Source organism: Haematobia irritans, chromosome 3 (assembly GCF_050003625.1).
Source record: "Haematobia irritans isolate KBUSLIRL chromosome 3, ASM5000362v1, whole genome shotgun sequence".
Lineage (NCBI taxonomy): Eukaryota > Metazoa > Arthropoda > Insecta > Diptera > Muscidae > Haematobia > Haematobia irritans.
This window is the reverse complement of record NC_134399.1, coordinates 168317359-168340839: the sequence shown is the minus strand read 5'-3', so window position 1 is coordinate 168340839 and position 23481 is coordinate 168317359. Positions and strand designations below refer to the sequence as shown.

The 23481-nt window shown below is 32.4% G+C and overlaps 1 protein-coding gene across 1 annotated transcript; it reads right to left on the bottom strand.

The window, feature by feature from the left end:
* Nucleotides 1-19152: 19152 nt before the first annotated feature.
* Nucleotides 19153-20942, bottom strand: LOC142229208 (uncharacterized). The gene is made up of 2 exons (XM_075299749.1): nucleotides 20836-20942; nucleotides 19153-20652 (listed from the first exon to the last, which is right to left on the bottom strand). Exons 1-2 carry the CDS (start codon nucleotides 20842-20844, stop codon nucleotides 19633-19635), a joined length of 1029 nt encoding a protein of 342 aa, XP_075155864.1. The 5' UTR covers nucleotides 20845-20942; the 3' UTR covers nucleotides 19153-19632.
* Between the last annotated feature and the right edge of the window lie 2539 nt (nucleotides 20943-23481).

Genomic DNA, 23481 nt, shown 5'->3' with positions numbered 1-23481 from the left:
CCGATCAGTGAACTAGTTCGGTCAGTTAGTTCATTATCGGTCAGTGACTGGGTTATTTCAAGTTCTTTTGTTGCCCTTGTCCAGTTCATCATAAGTTACAAGTATTTGCTCTGCATCGATTTATTCATCCCGCAGAAATACCTACGAAATAATCCCGAATAATTTCTGTGCGAGAAACATTGCCAAGGGAAGCGAAAATAACTGAGTGAAAAAACTGATACCATGTCCTTGGATAAATTGACATGGTGAATGAAAAACATCGATTGATGCGAACTAGTTCAGCCCGTTCATTTCAGTGATCCGTTCAATTGAACTAGTTCGGTCGCGAACTACTCAACTCTATGGGAGTTATATCTAAATCTGAACCGATTTCAACCAAATTTGGCACACTTGACTATAGTACTAATTGTTCTTCTTGTGCAAAATTTTAAGTAAATTAGGGTAAAACTCTGGCTTCTGGGGCCATATAAGACCATATCGGGCGAAATATACATATGGGAGCTATATCTAAATCTGAACCGATTTCTTCCAAAACCAATAGGGTTCTATTGTGAGCCAAAACACATACTTGTGCCAAATTTGAAGTCGATTGGACTAAAACTGCGACCTAGACTTTGATTATAAAAATGTGTTCACGGACAGACGGACATGGCTATATCGACTCAGGAGCCCACCCTGAGCATTTTTGCCGAAGACACCATGTGTCTATCTCATCTCCTTCTGGGTGTTGCAAAGATATGCACTAACTTATAATACCCTGTTCCACAGTGTGGCGCAGGGTATAAAAATCCAATAAAAGGTAATACGTCTATCATTAGAAAACGAACTCTGCCCAAAGTTGCCCACAGCCAACATTCTCTACCGCCTAAACGAATGGGCGTGGCGACCCGAAATTTTGGCTAGACGCTACTTAAATGACTTCAACATGATTAAAAGTAAAATAAAATTTTTAGCGATACCTATAAAACTTCGGGGTCAAAAGGATTAATAACTTGACCAATAAAATTGAGTTGAAAATGTGTATTAAATATTGTGGCATACTGCTGTATGCTTTCGCCTAAAAGTATGTAATGTAAATTAAATCCAAACAATGCGTTAATGTTCAAACTGCATAATTTAAATAGCTTTGAGATGATAATATATATACACTATGCTTTTCCAACTTTGCAAATTTGTAATTGTGCAGTTGTGTATAGTTTTTGGCGCAAACGTTAAATTTTGAGATTATTGTCAGTGCTGCCAAGTGTTTTTTTCTTTTGAGACTTTATAACTACACTCGCAACATGATTCTAAACACTAATGACATTCGATTTTTTATGGATTTTGAATTTTTAGATGATTTTTATAGAAATTTTGATTTTTTGGAGGTGGTCCCGAATTATCGCCCTTTTCGCTCTAGGACGTATATTCAAGGAGATATGGCCAAAATAAGTTTTTCATTATAAATTTGATTTTTTCGAAGATTTTCATAGAAATTTTGATTTTGGCGTGTGGTCGCGAATTAATGTCTTTTTCGCTCTGGAAAGCATATTCCTGTCATGCTCAATTGAGGGGTGTTGTTCTAGGCAAGGAAGTTACACTAATAGAAAAACTTACGTTCCAAACTCGTGAACAGACGATGACAAAATGAAACGGAAACGTTCACAAAAAAAAAAAAATCAAAACGGAATGTTTACTGTTTCATCCACGGAAGTTCAGGATTTCATGAACGGCTTTCGTATTTTTTTGGCCCTGAAAAGTCTTAAAATATTAGTTGAACGTTCTTGTCGCAACTCCGTCGGTGCTACAATGTGCTAAGGTGACTGTTAACGCGTATGGAGCAGACAATTCAGGTTCGGATCACGATAGCGTTTTTTTTTTTTCTTTTTAAAAATTCGTAACCACAATTAAGGTATAATTACATACCATGCGGTCATGCGTGCGTACGTTATGGGCAATTGTCAAAAAAGTTAAAATGTGGGAAGAAAAATTGCATTGTACTTAGGTTAGGGGGCAGCCCGATGTATTAGGCTCACTTAGACTGTGATACCACATTAGTGAACTTCTCTCTTATCACTGAGTGCTGCCCGATTCCATGTTAAGGACCTCCTTTTTATAGCCGAGTTCGAAGGGCGTTCCACATTGCAGTGAAACCACTTAGAGAAGCTTTGAAACCCTCAGAAATATCACCAGAATTACTGAGGTGGGATAGTCCACCGCTGAAAAACTTTTTGGTGTTCGGTCGAAGCAGGAATCGAACCCACGACCTTGTATATGCAAGGCGGGTATGCTAACCATTGCACCACGTTGACTCCTGCAACTAGAATTTCGAACTTAAAAGTCATCAAACTAAGTCAACAGATGTTCTTGCATCAAAGCCTCTACAATTTCCTAGGCATAAAACTTAAAATCAATTATTTAAGGCATTTGTACCATATTGCGTACAATGGATATTCCAGGCCATTCTGTGATTGTGCTGCTTAATGCTGATTGCCCAGAATACTTTATCCAATTCAATTTGGGACCATTACCATCCATTAGTTTTATTATTGACATGACGGCAGTGGAGTACTATGAAATATAATATTTTAGTTCATCGTGCATCACAAAAAACAAAAAAAAAAAAAAACAAATATAGCAAATAAAATATACCGACAAAAAAGGTTGCATTGAATAAAAGGATTTGACTTCACACAAAACCTAGTGACTCTGGTCCTCATAAAAATAACTACCTGTAGTATTATTGTTCTTGGTATTGTATAGAATTCTATCTAAATGCAAATTTTCTCGTTTTAACTGAGCAGTGTTATTTCAAATGCACGCACTATGGAATGACATAGAAACCAACAAAAAAGTTACTACTGCACTGTGGTCAAGGACCTCAGTTGGGTACCTTCACAATATGCTATTTTTGAGATCTTGTTTTTGTTTCGGCTTGGGACATTGACTTTTTTCCTTCGTTATATGTTGTGGCAGTTGTGGGGGTTATATAAGCATTGGTTTTCTAATGGAAAATTAAAACTGAAAATTATTTAAATTTACACTAAAAAAAACATTTAAATACTGATGTTGATATTGGGCACATTTAATTTAAGCGGACGTTATTTCTTCGATGAAATATGAAATTAAATATTTTTATTACGCCACTGGAAATGTTTGTTTACTCTGCCGAAGTTCTATAAAATAGTGAACTTCTATAAAATAACCCATTTTATTTACTTAAGTATAAAATATTTAAGTTTTATTTATTTAAGTATAAAATATTTAAGTAACTGGATCTTAGCTGTGATAGCACTGACCTGGGTTCTCTAGGAAGTCGTCTCTCATCGTCGCTGGTAGATGGTGGTCTTCCCCCAGCACAACGCTGCATTGGTAAGAATCTATTGCCTTCTGAACTGCTGCCGTGTGTGCCGCCCTCAATGCCGTCCTTATTGCTCCATCACTGTCATCGCCGATCATCTGGTCTATTGACTGGATATCTTTCCTAAAATCAAACCGAATGAGCTTGCCTCATTCGGTTGGTATCCTCCTGTATGTGGCGTGGTTTGGATGGTTTATCCCCCTGCACTTTATCAGATGCTGTTGGGTGAGGAGTGTGCATTGTTGCCTCACCGATAGCATTTTGGTCTCGTGTTGCAGATGCTGTTCTGGTGTCTTAGAATGATATCTAGAGGCAATCCGCAACGCAGTATTTTGCACCGTTTGAAGATTTCTCCATTGTTGTTGTTGCTAAAAATGAAAATTAATCACATTTGTATGGCAAAATCCGTATTAAGGAGTGGTCACATGAAGTTGGCATGTACAACAAAGTTGTTCATAATATACATTTCTTCCCTCAACAATTCGTAAAATATTAAATAGTTCAATAGCTGTAGTCGAAAAACGGAAAAAATCAATGATAAAAGTGGTAATTTTTTCGACATTTTTCTGACTTAATAATTCAGCATTTTTGTTGGCCGAGCCAGGAGCAACAACTTTGTTGACTACCCCAAAACTAAATTCACAACATTTTTCAAGCTATGGCCATACGAATATTGCAAAAGTGCTCAAAATCGAATTTGGTGACAAAATTATAGAGGCTCATAAAAGACGAACGGCATCCAATCTAGCAAAATCCAGAAATTACTTTTCTCCTCTCATCGAGTACTTTCGTCTGGGATAAATGATTTTTTGTGTTGCACTGTGTAATCATTAATTTCGTTTTACCGCTCAGTTTCTGATTAAACTTGACAAGAATTCCGACCGCCAGAACTACCTTTTTCTTCACTTCTGAATATGCTTATTCCCAGATAGGTTACTTGCAGTGAACACGCAGTTTTTTAGACTATTCCCCTGGGAACCCCAAAAATAAAATCGCTTAAATTACTCTTAGATCTATTTATATGAACGTATTGCTTTCTATTGCCCATGTAACTCCTAAATAGTAACAACTCATCATCCATTATTCCATAGTACTTCATTTTTTTAAAGAAAATATCATGATCAAATAAATGATCAAACTCCTTTTTAAAATCGAAAAATATTCCTCAAACCCCATAATAATGTTCGTTCGAGAATTTCCCAATTGTCCTTTAAGAATTTCGGATATATTTTTATCATAGTCAGGACTCTATTTAACAGAAATATGTCATACCGTCTCAATTATATCTTGAACTTCGATATTAACACGTCTAAGACGCTTATTGTATCGACAAAATGCACTTCCATAGTTTGTATCACTTCTCTTCTGATATTTCCAAAATAATCATTAAATGTATTTGATTTGATTTCATCACAAGTTATATAACTGTCCCCCCGGGACCTATCAACTTGATTTATTTACACTTGGATCTATAAAGAGTACGAGTTTTGTCAATGAATGTCCAACATTTCTTTACATCTCTTTCCGGCAAACATGTGATTATAGATGTAGTATTTCTCTCAACACATTGCTTAATAATTAAAAACGTTCTTTTTAGATTTTCCTATAATAAATGTTAATTCCATCGCTTTCGTTCACGTTGTATCCGATATTATTTTTCGATGGTCTCTTCACCACGAAAATACGAGATGCCATGAAACCACAGCATTTTGAGAACTTAAACCATCGATTTGATGTGTCATCCAGTGTTGCCAGTATTGGGGATTCTACCCCAAAATGGGGATATTTTTCGTGAATTTATTTCTATAGAGAGTTTTGCCAAAATTTTATTTCTATAGAAAATTTTGTCAAAATTTTATTCTTACAGAAAATATTGTCACAATTTTATTTCTAAAGAAAATTTTGTAATCTTTTTGTCTGTAGCAAGTTTTGTCAAAATCTTATTTCTATAGAAAATGTTGTCAAAACTATATCTTATAGAAAATTTTTTCAAAACAATATTTTTATAGAAAATTTTTGTCAAAACTATATTTCTATAGAAAATTTTGTCAACATTTTATTTCTATAGAAAATTTTGTCAAAAATTGTGTCAAATTTTTTTTCTATAGAAAATTTTGTCAAAATTTTATTTCTATAGAAAGTTTTGTCAAATTTTTTTTCTATAGAAAATTTTGTCAAAAATTTTTTTTCTATAGAAAATTTTGTCAAAATTTTATTTTTATAGAATATTTTGTCGAAATTTTATTTCTATAGAAAATTTTGTCAAAAATTTATTTCTATAGAAAATTTTGTCAAAATTTTATTTCTATAGACAAATTTTTCAAAATTTCCTTTCTATAGAAAATTTTGTCAAAATTTTATTTCTATAGAAAATTTTGTCAAAATTTTATTTCTATAGACAAATTTGTCAAAATTTCCTTTCTATAGAAAATTTTGTCAAAATTTTATTTCTATAGAAAATTTTGTCAAAATTTTATTTCTATAGAAAATTTTGTCAAAATTTTATTTCTATAGAAAATTTTGTCAAAATTTTATTTCTATAAAAAATTTTGTAAAAATTTTATTTCTATAAAATTTTTGTCAAAATTTTTTTTCTATAGAAAATTTTTTCAACATTTCATTTCTATAGAAAATGTTGTTAAAATGTTATTTCTATAGAAAATTTTGTCAAAATTGTATTTTTATAGAAATTTTTGTCAAAGTTTTTCTATAGACAGTTTTGTCATAATTTTATTTCTATAGAAAATTTTGTCAAAATTTTATTCTTACAGAAAATGTCGTCAAAATTTTATTTCTAACGAATATTTTGTAATCTTTTTTTTGTAGCAAGTTTTATCAAAATCTTATTTCTATAGAAAATTTTGTCAAAAATATATTTCTAAAGAAAATTTTTGTCAAAACTATATTTCTTTAGAAAATTTTGTCAAAATTTTATTCCTATAGAAAATTCTGTCAAAATGGTATTTCTATAGAAAATATTGTCAAAACTATATTTCTATAGAAAATTTTGCAAAATTTTATTTTTATTTTGTCAACATTTTATTTCTATAAAAAATGTTGTCAAAAATGTTGTCATATTTTTTTTCTATAGAAAATTTTGTCAAATTTTTTTTTCTATAGAAAATTTTGTCAAAATTTTATTTCTATAGAAAATTTTGTCAAATTTTATTTCTATAGAAAAATTTGTCGAAATTTCCTTTCTATAGAAAATTTTGTCAAAATTTTATTTCTATAGAAAATTTTGTCAAAATTTCCTTTCTATAGAAAATTTTGTCAAAATTTTATTTCTATAGAAAATTTTGTCAAAATTTTATTTCTATAGAAAATTTTGTCAAAATTTTATTTCTATAGAAACTTTTGTCAAAATTTTATCTCTATAAAATTTTTTGTCAAATTTTTTTTCTATAGAAAATTTTGTCAACATTTTATTTCTATAGAAAATTTTGTCAAAACTATATTTCTATAGAAAATTTTTGTCAAAACTATATTTCTTTAGAAAATTTTATTCCTGTAGAAAATTCTGTCAAAATTGTATTTCTATAGAAAATTTTGTCAAAACTATATTTCTATAGAAAATTTTGCAAAATTTTATTTCTATAGAAAATTTTGTCAAAATTTTTTTTATAGAAAATTTTGTCAACATTTTTTTTCTATAAAAAATTTGTCAATTTTTTTTTCTATAGAAAATTTTGTCAAATTTTTTTTTTCAATAGAAAATTTTGTCAAAATTTTATTTCTATAGAAAAATTTGTCAAATTTTTTTCTATAGAAAATTTTGTCAACATTTTTTTTTCTATAGAAAATTTTGTCAAAATTTTATTTCTATAGAAAATTTTGTTAAAATTTTATTTCTATAGAAAATTTTGTCAAAAATTTATTTCTATAGAAAATTTTGTCAAACTTTTATTTCTATAGAAAATTTTGTCAAAATTTCCTTTCCATAGAAAATTTTGTCAAAATTTTATTTCTATAGCAAATTTTGACAAAATTTTATTTCTATAGAAAATTTTGTCAAAATTTTATTTCTATAAAAATTTTTGTCAAATTTTTTGTTCTATAGAAAATTTTGTCAACATTTTATTTCTATAGAAAATGTTGTTAAAATGTTATTTCTATAGAAAATTTTGTCAAAATTGTATTTTTATTGAAATTTTTGTCAAAGTTTTTCTATAGACAGTTTTGTCATAATTTTATTTCTATAGAAAATTTTGTCAAAATTTTATTCTTACAGAAAATGTTGTCACAATTTTATTTCTAACGAATATTTTGTAATCCTGTTTTCTGTAGCAAGTTTTGTCAAAATCTTATTTCTATAGAAAATTTTGTCAAAACTATATTTCTATAGAAAATTTTTGTCAAAACTATATTTCTTTAGAAAATTTTGTCAAAATTTTATTCCTATACAAAATTCTGTCAAAATTGTATTTCTATAGAAAATTTTGTCAAAACTATATTTCTATAGAAAATTTTGCAAAATTTTATTTCTATAGAAAATTTTGTCAACATTTTTTTTATAGAAAATTTTGTCAAAATTTTTTTTCTATAAAAAATTTGTCAAATTTTTTTTTCTATAGAAAATTTTGTCAATTTTTTTTTCAATAGAAAATTTTGTCAAAATTTTATTTCTATAGAAAAATGTGTCAAATTTTTTTTTTCTATAGAAAATTTTGTCAAAAATTGTTTTTTCTATAGAAAATTTTGTTAAAATTTTATTTCTATAGAAAATTTTGTCAAAATTTTATTTCTATAGAAAATTTTGTCAAAATTTTATTCCTATAGAAAATTTTGTCAAAATTTTATTCCTATAGAAAATTTTGTAATCTTTTTTTCTGTAGCAAGTTTTGTCAAAATCTTATTTCTATAGAAAAGTTTGTCAAAATTTTATTTCTATAGAAAATTTTGTCAAAATTTTATTTCTATAGAAAATTTTGTCAAAATTTTATTTCTATAGAAAATTTTGTCAAAATTTTATTTCTATAGAAAATTTTGTCAAAATTTTATTTCTATAGAAATTTTGTCAAAAATGTTTGTTTTCTATAGAAAATTTTGGCAAAATTGTATTTCTATAGAAAATGTTGTTAAAATGTTATTTCTATAGAAAATTTTGTCAAAATTTTATTTCTATAGAACATTTTGTCAAAATTTTTATTTGTATAGAAAATTTTGTCAAAATTTTATTTCTATAGAAAATTTTGTAATTTTTTCTGTAGAAAATTTTGTCAAAAATTTATTTCTATAGAAAATTTTGTCAAAATTTTATTTCTATTGAAAATTTTGTCAAAATTGTAGAAACAAACATTTTGTCAAAAAATTTTTGTTTTCTATATAGAAAATTTTCTCAAAGTTTTTTTTTCTGTATTCATTCATAAATACAAGGAACTCCGAACTCGCAGTTTCATGTCTCCAGCATTTGGAAGACGATTATCAGTCCCTTGGTGTTGTGGTTCGAAATCTTGATCTTATTGCAGTTTGCTGGATTACTATCACTGATTTTCTACAGCAGAGCCTTTTGCTTTATTTTTGTTTTCAAAAAATTGTCAAAAATGTATTGGTGATTTTTGTGAGGAACTTAAATTTATATTGGGGTTTTTTGGGGAAGAAAACATCATAATTTGGGACAAGAGCCAGTAAAATACTGGCAACACTGGTGTCATCCGCTGTATAGTTCTGACATGGAATCGAATGACTATATTTTATTTATTTAGTGTATGCGATCGTAATGGGGAATCTTTTGAAAAACCATAAAGCGGTTTTCGATGATTAATATTTGCTTTTGTTCTCCAATCCCGAAATATAAAAGACAAACCTCATATTTTATTCCCTCTTGCATTTCATTTAATTTAGTTTCATTTGAACATAATTTAATTTAATTAAATAGATTCGTTTAGCTTCGATTTTTAGTTGCATACACAAGTATCAAAATACTCTTTCTGCCCTTATTATTTTAATTCATAGACTTTGTCTCTATTTATATATTATTTCATTTAATATTTATATTTAAAGATATTAAATATAATCTATAAAATAATTTTTAAGCTTATTAATACATAAGTAATGTATTATTTTGATAATAAATTCCATTTACCTATACGTTTTTAATTGGATACCAAGTTTGTCAACATTCCACTTCATTTAGCAACATGATGCCATTCAACGCAAACAAACTCAACATGTGTAGCAACACTTAACGATTATAACATTATAGCATACCCGAAGAGCGTCTACAAACATAACAAAAACAACGTGTTGCTCTTCACCATTGTATCACGTGTTTTGTTAACTCTCTTAACGTCAGTGGTTCTTCTGCGTGGAGTATGGGGAAAAAATTGTTGTTGTTTTATAGTGGATGGTAAGTGGCATGGCGCATGACTACAATAATGAATGTAGATTTAACGGTTTTTTTCATGTCATCATGTTTTACCATGTCTCGCGTCCATAGTATTAATGTCAAAAGTCATTTACGAACAACCATAGAGAAACCAAATATATTTGTCATGTTTGTTGATGGCTATTCTGGAGAACTTGAGGGTGGGTGTGAGAGAAGATGAGTACTAGTACGGGAGAACTATGAAGGAGAGCGAAATCAGCCGTTGTTTGACAGTTGGCATGTCCATTAAACAGCTGTAGGTAAACATTGAAAACAAGTTGTCGTAGTTCGTGTTGTTAATATTTTTGCAATCTCGATGTTTCTTCTTTAATTATTTAACAATTTCGTTGTAATTCATGCTAAAAAAAGCTAAACGGGCTTAGTTTATTGATATTTCGGGTGTTTTAAATCCATACGATAGTCAATTTATTTTGAAAATTGTAAAGTGCAAAGAAAAGTGTAATCAAATTTAATGAAAAGCAATATTAGAGGATTGAAACCCGTATCAGCCTGCATCCAGGCATTAGTAAATCAATGAATAAGAAATCTAAACTAGTTTTGGCAATTGTGCAAAAATTACGAAATCATTATTTTCATCCAATACGCGTTTATTTATGTTTTGTCGGTTTTCACAGTTTCCCCCCATTCATTTTGAGATTTTATTTCACCTCCCATCCTGACCAGTAGCTGCAAGAGAGCGAAGTTTCCTTAGTTTTGTTGTGTGTTAATTGAAATGTCTTCTTCGTGTTTGTTGTGGTTAATGGCGGGGTTTTATTGAAAAAAAAAAATATCGTAATAAACAAGTCAGTGCAAGAAACCAGATCTACAATCCTCATATCCTACGTAATGATACATTTATTTATGGAATAATATAGTGTTTTTAATATTTTAAATCTGGTTTAAATTTAATTAGTGTCATCACCATACATAAAATATTGACGTCATGTCTCCACCAGACTTACTGCCTTTGTTTTCTTTGGGTTTTCCCTTTCGTTGTTTTGTTTGAGTGTTTTTGTATGTGCTGCTTGTAAATGTCACTTGCTGTGGTGTCTTCAATCCAACATTTTTGAATATTAAATGGTGAGTACGAAATGTCATTGCTTAGTGCTTCCTTACTATTTGCCTATAGAAACTCTTATACAAATTGAAATCACCATATCAATAGGTATAAGGGTTTGCAAGTTCACCTCACCTTAATACTAGTCGTATGGGGACTAATGGATTCATGGTGAAAGAATCGATTCGACCTATATTGAATTACGTATTAAGTAATTTCAATAATCTTTAATGGAGCAAAAGCTTGATCTTTTGAGTTACCCTAAAAGGAGTCACTTTTATCCACATTACCATAAGGGTCGACTCCTCATTCTCTGTTCGTATTTAACCGGATGATAAACTACCGGTATGTAAAAATTTTTATACTGCGAAAGGATTCTTAATAACCAGACATTGAGAAACCGGCGCTAAATATGCAGAGTATTAACCATACCTCGAAGAGCATATTGCTTAGACAAATTTCATTGTTTGTCAATTATTCTGAATTTTAAAAATTAAGTATTAATGAAAGTTGAATTATTGAAAATAATTTACAGAAAATGGATTTCCTTTAAATCACAGCTAAATTAATATTTTGAATTGAAACATTTTGCAAATTATTGCATGTTAAATTTGATCTTCAATAATTTTCATATTTGCAAAAAATCGAAACTTTTTGCTTGTTCATCTTTTTTCTTTCCCTGTGCAAAATTTCACTTAAATCGGATTACACATTTGACCTCTGTGGTCATATGAGTGTTAATCGGACGAGCCACCGTGGTGCAATGGCTAGAATGCCCGCCTTTCATACACAAGGTCGTGGGTTCGATTCCTGCTTCGACCGAACACCAAAAAGTTTTTCAGCGGTGGATTATCACACCTCAGTAATGCTGGTGACATTTCAGAGTGTTTCAAAGCTTCTCTATTTAAAAAGGAGGTCCCTTGTCATTGAGTTTAACATGTAATTGGGCAGCACTCAGTGATAAGAGGGAAGTTCACCACTGTGGTATCACAATGGACTGAATAGTCTAAGTGAGCCTGATATATCGGGCTGCCACCTAACCTACATCTAAATCTGAACCGATTTCAATGAAATTTAGGATACTAGACTGCACTACTAATTGTACTCCTTTCAAGTAAATCGGGGTTAAACGCTGGCTTCTGGGGCCATATAAGTGAATATCGGGCGAAATATATATATATATATGGGAGCTATATCTAAATCTGAACTTTTCCTTCCAAAATCAATAGGGTTCTATTCTGATCCAGAAGGACATGAGATAGACAAGATGTGTCTATCTCGTCTCCTTCCGGGTTTTGCAAACATACGCAGTAACCTATAATGCCCTATTCCACAGTTTGGAAAACATGTACCGAAAATGTTTTTCTTTTGTTAAAGCTTTTTTTAAATTTCAAACTTTTATTACCAATACATTTGTTTTGTTACAAAATTTTTAGTTTCGCAATAAAACTATAATTTTGATCCAAAAACACAACACATTCCGTTTATGTCAAGCACTGTTCTTTTCTGCCTTCAAGTCTTTAATAAAACACATTTTGAAGTTTCATAATAATAATTTAATGTCAAACATCTTTTCGGAATGTTCCGAACATTTTTGGAAAATATATGTAAGAACAACTTTTTGATGTTCGGTTTAAGCAGGGATTGAACCTATGATCTTTACATTGGCTCGTGGGCGCTCAAAACTATGGTATATAAATATAACTGTTTGTGTTGCTTGTGCTTTGATGGCTGTAGCCATAATTGTCTGTTGATGACAATAACAGCCCAGTGGAGGATAGTGTGTTGGTTTACAAACTCTGTGCTCTGCTGTTCGATTCTCCGTCCAAACGAAAAGTAAAATTTATAAAATCTAATAATTTCTTCTACATTGTTTTTATTACAGAAAAAGGTGCTAAGAACTGATAAAAAAACCTCGTGGAAGTGAGAAAGATATGAAGGAAGATGCAATTAGTCAGAAAAAACCGTTTTTTTTTTTAGTTAGTCTTTTGTCTCTTTTTATAAATAGTATTGTTTTTACATCTTTTAAAAGAAATTTTAAAATTTCGTTTGGGAAGAATGAATTATTTTTTTTTTTTGCGTGCCCGCCTTTACGAGTAGTCTCGTTTTTATAGTCTTGGTTTTACATCCTGTAAAAGAAATGGGAAACGATATTTGTTTGTCTAAAATAAAAAATTTCGGCGGTAAGTTACACTCAAAAAAAGTGAACTCTCTATTTCACTAAAGCCAATTTAACTTTATATTAGTTCATAGAATCATTATGTTTGGAAAAAGTTTACTTTACTCAAATAATTTTTTTTGCGTACGTTAGTTAAATGAACTAAAACACAGGAAAAAATTATACAAAAATAAAGCATAAAGGTTTCCTAATTTCGTATTTCTCAAATAGTATAGTAGTTCATTATTTCCTTAAATTTGTAAATTTTACCAAAAATGTGTCCATCATGAACTTCGTATGGCACTAAAGACATTCTTGCAATTTTGAACTCCAAGATTTCTCTTAAAACTACAAAATTTTCTATAACAAGTGCAAAAACTTAGTTATGTCTAATAAATTTTCTTGAATTTGTCGAAAAATATTTACTTATTTTTACCATATCGGAGTGATGCCAGCGCTTGTAATACTGTTTAGTTAAAATTTTCTAAAAAAATTCAAAATTCTCTAAAATTAATCGAAAGTTACCTTTCCTGGTGGGTTCACTGTTTTTTCAGTGTATCCTCTCCCAGAATTTTTAGAGTATTTGAAAGCTTCTCTAAGTGGTTTAACCACAATGTGGAACACCGTTCGGACTCGCCTATAATAAGGAGGTCCCTTGTCATTGAGCTAAACATAGAATTGTGCAGCACTCAGTGAAGAGAGAAGTTTACCACTGTGATATCATAATGGACTGAATAGTCTAAGTGAGCAAGAAATATCGGGCTGTCACTATACCTAACCTAACCTACACCAGAGGCAGTATAAGCTTCCTCTCCCACACTGAAAAAAAATATTGACCTAATATGGAAGATTATGCAACTTAAATTTTAGGAATCGAAATTTACCCAAAGTTACGGACAAAATTCTTTTAAATAATGACATTTTAATTAAATGAAAGTTTATAATCCTTGCTTCAAAATTTTTTTTTTTTTCATTAAATTTAGGACACAAATCTTGAAATTTACCGTCTCTCTGCTGAAGTTGTAGATCTTTGAAGTAAGGCTAATTTCCCTTAAAATAAAGAAAACATTTTTAATGTTAAGAAATCGTCTTTAACTCAACTGACATATTGCATTTTTAAATTTAAGATAAAATCGCTTCAAACATAGGCTAAGACTTATTTTAAGGATTTGCATCTTTGTTTTAAAGTTTTTTTTTATTTTAACATTAAGAAAACTGTTTTTACTTTGAAATACCTGGCATAGTTTGGATTTTGAAATTGGAATTTGTTTGTAAATAAATACCTTTATTAATATATCGCAAAAAGAGGATACAAGTTCGATGAATGAGATCTGCATCTAATTTTAATTTTATTTATCCTAGATTTAAAGCCAGGGAGGTCCGTCAAAGATGTCTGTATTTTAAAGAAGCCCCATCTTTGGCTCGGAATCAATACCAAAGTCAAAATCTTTGGATTCAAGTAAACTTTTTTTTTGAGTACAATAATTGATTGACCCTACCGAATCAGTCGTAAACTATCTGGCGTCAAATCACCGCAGTCGAAATCGGGTACTTCGTCATCGTAATGTAGTTTACGCGGATCACCGCAGTCGTTATCGAATTGTTTCTACTCAAAGTTGAACACGATAGGTAACATGCTATCGAAAACGAAGTATGTAGTTATTGTTGAGCGGAAAAAGATAAACGCAAAGAAACAAGAAGTTGGCGAAAATGTATTATTCTCCTTTGGCAAAATACAATTAAGAAACGATAATATTAGTTTATTTTAGAGAAACGGATCAAAGAAAGGAATGCCCAATAGCCGCTTCAAAAAAAAAAACTTATTTTTTCAAGAACATATTTAAAAGCTTCTTTTGACAGACGAAAACGTCTTTTAATTCTATGGATGTTAATAAAACACAATTAGTTAAAAGCACTACAGTTGGGAATTATAGTTCCTTTAAGTGATCGCTCCTTTTAGTTCTGTTCCGCAATAGGAACTCATTCCTTTTGCTAGTTCCTTTTTTAATCTCGTTCCCCATGCCAGTGCCGCTCATTTTATTCTCAGTGTTTAATATGCTACGTTTTTATAAACAGAAGAAACAACGAATCGGTTGATGGTTCAACGCACGAAAGGGAAAGATATAGCTGAATATAGTGAAAAAGGTTTCATACGACACAACAAATATATCTAACAATCATTTCACAGGCCATGTAAACCATATGGGAGTTTTTTCTATTAGAAATTCCCAATAGGTTTACATTGCTCGTAAATTTTTACGGGAGCATAGTAGTACCCCTAAGAAAAAAAGGAACTGTTGAACTAAAAGATCGAAAGAGCTGGAACTAGTTCCCGTAGTTCCTTAAAGTGAATAGTTCCAATGAACTAGTTCCATCCGGAACTACCCAACCCTAAAAAGCACTAACTTGAAATAGAATCACTTACTCTACTTCAGGCAATGCTAAAGGACTGCTTTTGTCACGAATATTTTTCCTTATTAATGCCACTTTGTACTCATCCCCTGAATCTGAAGACGAGGAAAACAAAAACCACTTGGATTCATAATATCCCAGCAAAAAAAGCGTCGCCAAAAAAGTAATGAAAATGTTCTTTTTGGATCCGGAAGAGGTGCAAAATTGACGCAGAAGCGATGAATTTAACATGGGCTTGTCATAGGACGGAAGTCATCCATTTCAACAGCAGTTGCACTGAATTTGCATCACTTCTTTAGGCGTGATTCGAATTCAATGCTTTGGATGTAAAGTAAAAAATTCTGTGATATTTTGTCAAATAAATAATTTTTGTAATTTATTATAATTTTTAATTGATTCTAATGCTTGTTGGAAACGTTTGACCTTAAATATTTTCAAAAATTCACAATTTTTTCAGATTGGATTTAGCATGTTTTTCGAAAAAATTTAAATGATTTGTATCATTTTATGAATTCTTACTCCGTTTTTAACATATTTGAAACAAAAAAAGTTAAAATTACCCATTAAAGGTATGGAAAAACCAAGTTATAAAAATTGAATTAAAAGAACTTCCTGGGTAGTTAAAATAAAGATCGTCATTGGGAGTGCATCTTCTAGAAGTGCTTTTAAAGTTGTGCCTTTGGAAGAACTTCCAATTTTTTTTTTGCTGGGATATTTTTACACATATATTTTAACACACAAAACAATATAAATTTCTCAGAAATAACATATTTTGATCACCAAAACTTATTTTGAAATTCTCTTTCGCTTCCAATTTCTTATTACCCTATGTTTACAGAAATGTAAAAAAGGGTAGTAGACAAAATAAACTACGATCGAATGCGGTGATCCAAAAATTTGCTGCGATCGAAATGTTTCTCTATACGAAACCGAACTCGATGACAAATGCGGTGATTTGACCCCTGATCGAACACGGAGAAGGCAATGAAGGTAAAGAATCAATAAAGAATCGTTGAATTAAAAATCGTTGAAAAAGTCCACAGTAAAAATATCACTGACATTTTTCCAATTAAAAATATGAGTGACTTAATTAACTTTTTATTTAAAACAATTAATTTTTGTGATTAATTGTTTGGTAAATGGGATGTGGCAACAAAATATGTTGGTTAGATTCTGATAGTAGATGACATCAAATAATTGGGGAGGATAACAAATTGGCTGTACCAAAAACTGATTGACCCAAAGAAACGACCTGAAGAACGAGAAGAAAATGTCTTGATACTATCTTTACAAGAAAAAAATTGAAATGATATGGGCGACGATTTTGTCGTCTTTTCATGTATATATGTATATATATTCTTGATCAGGGAGAAATTCTAAGACGATATAACGATGTCCGTCTGTCTGTCTGTTGTAATCACGCTACAGTATTCAATAATAGAGCTATCGTCCTTTTTCTTTTCTCTGCAGGCAGGTCAAGTTCGAAGATGGGCTATAGCGGTCCAGGTTTTGATATAGTCCCCATATAAACCGACCTCCCGATTTCGGGTCTTGGGCTTATAGAAATCGTAGTTTTTATCCAATTTTCTTGAAATTTGAAATCTAGGGGTATTTTATGACCATAAAGAGGTGTGCCAAAAATGGTGAGTATCGGTCCATGTTTTGGTATAGCTCCATATAGACCGATCTTTCGATTTTATTTCTTGGGCTTATAGAAACCGCAGTTTTTATTCAATTTACCTAAAATTGGAAATCTAGATGTATTGTAGGACCACAAATACGTGTGCCACAAATTGTGAGTATCGGTCCATGTTTTGGTATGGTCCCCATATAAAACGACCTCCCGATTTTGGGTCTTGGGCTTATAAAAACCGTAGTTTTTCCAATTTGTCTGAAATTGGAAATCTAGAGGTATTTTAGGACCATAAAGAGGTGTGCCGAAAATGGTGAGTGTCGGTCCATATTTTTGTATAGCCCCCATATAGACCGATTTCCCGATTTTACTTCTTGGGCTTCTAGAATCCGAAGTTTTTATCCTATTGGCCTGAAATTGGAAATCTAGAGGTATTTTCGGGTCATAAAGAGGTGTGCCGAAAACGATGAGTATCGGTCCATATTTTAGTATAGCCCCCATAAGAACGATCTCCCGATTTAACTCCTTGGGTTTCTAGAAACCATAGTTTTTATCTGATTTGCCTGAAATTGTAAATATTCTGGTACTTTAGGATCACAAAAACGTGTGTCGGATTAAGTTTTTATCGGTCCATTTGGTAATGCCTCCATATAGACCGACTTCACTTCTTGATAGTGTAGAAGGCGCACTGATCATGAAAATTGCTTGAAACTCAATGTAAAATTTCCAGATTTTACTTCTCGGGTGAAAATCTACAGATTTAAGATTTCAAATCAAGACGTTATTTTATAATTTTCTTGCACACTTACAAGAGATGTTAATAATTCCTCTAAAACTCATACAAAAATGGTTCTTATAAATCCAGAATCTGATATCGTCCTCATAGGTTAGGTTAGGTTATGTGGCAGCTCGATGTATCAGGCTCACTTAGACTATTCAGTCCATTGTGATACCACAGTGGTGAACTTCTCTCTTATCACTGAGTGCTGCCCGATTCCATGTTAAGCTCAATGACAAGGGACCTCCTTTTTATAGCCGAGTCCGAACGGCGTTCCACATTCCAGTGAAACCACTTAGAGAAGCTTTGAAACCCTCAGAAATGTCACCAGCATTACTGAGGTGGGATAATCCACCGCTGAAAAACTTTTTGGTGTTCGGTCGTAGCAGGAATCGAACCAACGACCTTGTGTATGCAAGGCGGGCATGCTAACCATTGCACCACGGTGGCTCCCTCATAGGTGAAATCTTTAAATTTATCTTCCGGAAGTGTCCTCAAGCCCTCCTGAAATTTCAAAGGAAACCCTAATATTTGGTTCATGGTGGTGGGTATTTAAGATTCGGCCCGGCCGAACTTACTGCTGTATATACTTGTTTTAACTATTGGTACGTTTTTAATTTTAATAAAAAGGGAATGTGATGTAATATAGACCAGTCCCTCAGTTTGACCGTTCAGTTAAACTTCGACACATCATACGAGTGTGTACTAGCAAAAACTAATTTTCTTCAAACGAAATTATAAACCAACGAACATCTTTCAGAAATATCGTTTTGTGGTAGAGAGGTTTGCTTGGAGTAATAGTATATTATATTTGTGATAAACTTTGGCGTCTATTGCAGGATGTAAAACAAAAAGGACTTCATAGGGTTATGGTACCGTTACCTCAATTTTTACTTCATATGGAACATTTATAATCACTTCATAGGGTTGAGGTACTGGATATTTAGTTTCATAAAGAATCTTCTTATTGACTTCATGGAGTTAAGGAACTGACACTTTCACTTCATAAAGGTTGTCTACAGTATGTATCACTTAGTCCATGTATTTCTATTTATAGCCCAGAGTGTAAGCGCATTTACATATACTTTGTTTAAAGAAAACAAACAATTTTAGTTGCAAACATCAGATGCTCCGTTTTATAGAAGCAATAAAACGTTTGAGTATAACCAAAACTGAAAGAGCAACATATTCTAAAATTTTCGATAAATCAATTCCAACAATTTCGAAAAATCAATTTGACAAACATACTTCTCCTGTATTGGTTAAGCTACTTTTGTAGTTTAGTTAACGCATGGTTTTAAGCTGAAATCAAAACAATAACGATAAACGTTTTTTGGTTTGTGTGCAACGTTTAATAAGCACACAATAATTGAGTATTAGACAAAAAGTAAGACATTCAAGATCAACTTTTGTCCTGTTTTACTTAACATTTATTTGGAAGAAGGAAATAACACTTAACCTAACAATGTCAACATGAGTACTATAAATAAGGTAATAATACATTTGGTATATTCTACAATGCAATGTCAGGGGAAACAACAATCAAATCATATGATTGCCTATCCCCTAACGTACTTGGATGAAACAGATCCCCCTAATCCTTGTTTGGCTCAAACAAGTTTCAGGTTGAATCCTCAATATGGATATCTCGTTAGATTTCTTCTCTTAGTGGTCCGTTCAGCTCAACTTTGGCGTAGTGTGCAAAGAAAAAAATTCTTGAAATGATGGAACAAAATTCTGTATGTTTTGGTATTCACTTGTAATCGCGTTCTATGCTTTTTTGGCTAAGACATCCCTTGGATATAATCGGAAGAGGCATTCAAATCGTTGATTCCTATATACAAATATCAGTTAGTCTTTTTGGTTGGTTTGGTTTGTGGAGTGATGTTATTTTTTATGATGGTAGTGCTGATAACTGGCATGATGTTCTTCATGACCATGACCATGTCCTTCTCCCTCTCCACCACCATGTCCGTGTTCATGCTTTTCAAAGATTGGCACTTCAACATGATATTTTTCGGGAACAGGAATTTCTTTGTGGACTGGAACTTTGACTTCCTGATATACGGGATATGGTTTTTCAACGGGCACTTTAACTTCATAAGGTATGGCTTTCTCTACGGTATACGGAATCTTCTTTTCCACGGTATAGGGTTGTGGAACGGGAACCTTAACGTGGACTGGATAGGGTTTTTCAACTTCAACCTTGTATGGTTTATCCACTGGAACTTTCACTTCATAGGGTACCTTCTTTTCCACAATCACTTTATAAGGTTTCTCAACCTCAACGGGATAGGGCTTGGGTACTTCCACAGGATAAGGTTTCTCTACAGGCACTTTCACCTCATAGGGAACCTTTTTGATGACCTCATAGGGTTTTGGTACGGGAACTTCCACTTTTACCTCGTAGGGAACCTTCTTAATCACTTCATAGGGTTGAGGTACAGGGACTTTGACTTCATAAGGAATCTTCTTAATGACCTCGTAAGGTTGGGGAACTGGCACCTTCACTTCATAAGGTTTGTCCACAGGATATTTCACTTCATAGGGTACCTTCTTTTCCACAGTGTATGGTTTGGGTACATGTACGGGAACCTTAACATATTCCTTTACATGAACGGGAACTTTTTTCTCTACGATATAGGGTTCCGGCACTGGCACCTTGACCTCATATGGCACCTTCTTTTCCACGGTATAGGGTATATGCTTGATCACTGTATATGGGACTGGAACCTTTTTCTCTATAGTTATGGTTTTGATATGTTCATGATGATGATGATGATGGCCATGATCACCAATATGTAATCCACGCTTTTCTAAGGTTTTGTCATTTTCATTAGCCTTGGGTGCTGCCTCCTCAGCACAGCTAACCATAGCCCAGCACAAGGCGAGACAAGGAAACACAAACTGTAAAAGCAAAAAAAAAAAGTGTAAGGAAAATATAAGTAAGACTAGGAAATGGAAAGCTAAGCTAAGTCATAGGTATTACAGCTTAATGTGAATTACAACATTTCCGTTGCACAGGTTACACTACATTTGAAAACTTTCTTTTAATTAAATCAACTATGGTCCACAACTAGCACCACCTACCATGCGCATTGTTGAGCTGATGCGGAAAAACTATCACACTAAACTTGGTTGGTTGCTTTTTCCACGAGATCCGAATTGAGACTGACTGAAGTCTTGGTGTCGCTGTTAATCTTTTATAGCTAATGATTGGAATTTTGCCACTCACCATGTTGTAATGTGGCTCCTCCTCGTGTGCCCTCAACAGACCAGTCATTCAGGCGCTAGTTTTTCTTCGAGGACGGACGAACATGAGCTGCTATTCGATGTAATGAGTAGATGCAAAAAAAAAAAGTGTAACGAGTGAGTCTTCAAAAGAGCTCTGATCACATACATACGCTCGCTTCGATATGTGAGTGCACTTGCGGTGCTTGGTTAATATCCAATGGTTCCGTTCACATACTTCCTGGCATGGAAATGGATGAACCATGTTACAGTTAAATAAATTATACAAAAAATAAACCGCAAACATCCTGTAAGATAAGATAGTTACGTTTAATTGGAGTTTCCCCGTCGTAATAGTGGTGACATAGAATACCAACCCATCCATCCAACTTTTTTTGGTTTTTGGATTGGAGTTCATAAATCTAAAATATCAAATTTTAATAATGCAACCACATCTAATATTTTTGGTAGTTTGCAGAAAATTCAGAATTACTGAAGTGTACCGCATTACACTTGAAGCCATATCAAATATCATCTTGATAATCATGAACGTTATTATATTACATATAATGTTCTTGATCATATATGTTCTTGAAAGGGCTGCCAATAAAATTTCAAGAAAAATGGTCACTATAATATAAATAATATTAAAATTGAACATATTTTTTTGGGTAAACACAAAACAGAAGTATTTATTTCATATAGAAAACAGAAAATTAATGTACACAACTATGCATTTCAATAAAATAAAATGCAAAGTAATCAGGTTTTTATGCAAATAACATTAAAGGGTGATACGGTCAAAATTTGGTCAAGAGAAAACGCGTGTAAATCGGTGAAATTGTTTATTTAAAAAGTCTAATTAAATTTCTTTTTCAAGTTCAATTAGTATAAAATTCTGGAAAAATATTCAGTTAGGCTTTCGCTTTTCCAAATCCGAATTGCCGGGCCTCACGCTTGACCCCTGCCATCAGATTTTGTACAGCCACCTTGTCCACCTTCTTCGCCGCAGAAAGCCAGTTTGCCTTGAACTGCTGCTCGTCCTTAGCACTTTTTTTGGTCTTCTTTAGGTTCCGCTTGACAATAGCCCAGTATTTCTCAATTGGGCGGAGCTCTGGCGTGTTGGGAGGGTTCTTGTCCTTGGGAATCACCTGCACGTTGTTTGCGGAGTACCACTCCATGGCCTTTTTACCGTAAAGGCAAGATGCCAAATCCGGCCAAAAAAGTACGGAACAACCGTGTTTCTTCAGGAAAGGCTTCAGACGTTTATTCAAACACTCTTTCACGTAAATTTCTTGTTTGACAGTCCCGGAAGCTATGAAAATGCTGCTTTTCAAGCCACAGGCAAAGATGGCTTGCCAAACCAGATATTTCTTTGCGAACTTTGACAGTTTTATGTGCTTAAAAATATCTGCTACCTTTCCCTTTCTTTTGCCGTATAAAACTCCTGTCCCGGAAGCTGCTTGTAGTCGGCTTTGACGTAGGTTTCGTCGTCCATTACCACGCAGTCAAACTTCGTCAGCATTGTCGTGTACAGCCTCCGGGATCGCGCTTTGGCCGTCGTATTTTGTTTATCATCGCGATTTGGAGTCACTACCTTCTTGTAAGTCGATAGTCCGGCTCGTTTTTTGGCTCGATGCACGGTTGTAGACGATACACCCAGCTTATTTGCGGCATCTCGGAGAGAGAGGTTAGGGTTTCGCTTGAAACTACCGGCAACTCTCTTTGTCGTCTCAGCGGCTTCCGGTTTTCGATTTCCCCCGGATCCAGACTTCCTGGCTGTCGACAAACGTTCCCCAAACACTTTAATTACATTTGTAACGGTTGATTTGGCAACTTTGAGCGATTTTGCCAGCTTTGCGTGCGAGTAGCTCGGATTTTCGCGATGCGCGAGCAAAATTTTGATACGTTGCTCTTCTTGCTTGGACGGCATTTTGACAACTGAAGAATGAATTCCAAAATCAAAATAGGAGCAACATTCTACACACACACACACCTTCAAAATGAGCACGCAGAGAAGGAATATGATCACCTCAACCATGTTTTAAGAGTAAAATGTTATTTTTGTATGGTGACCATGTAACATGTTTGTCACTAAAATGTTATTTTCTCGTCAAATATAACCTGCTTGCCGAGAAGATAACACCACCCAAAAATAACATTTTGCTCTTAAAACATGGTTGAGGTGATCATATTCCTTCTCTGGATGAGGGGTGTTCAGGTTTTTTAAATGCAAAATTGAAAGAAATACGTCAAGTTTATATTGACCAAATTTTGACTGTATCACCCTTTAATATAAAAATCATTTTCTAGTTAAACAAAAATATTTCGTTATTTTTGTATAAAAAATCAATTTTTCTAAAATATTGTTATTAATTGAGTAACATTTTTATTTAAAAATTAAATATTTTGAAACTCAAGAAAAAGTACCGTGTTTTCAAAAGCAGGTGATTTTTTGTGGTGTTTGCGATAGATACTCGTATGTCTATATGTGGTTATTTGTTT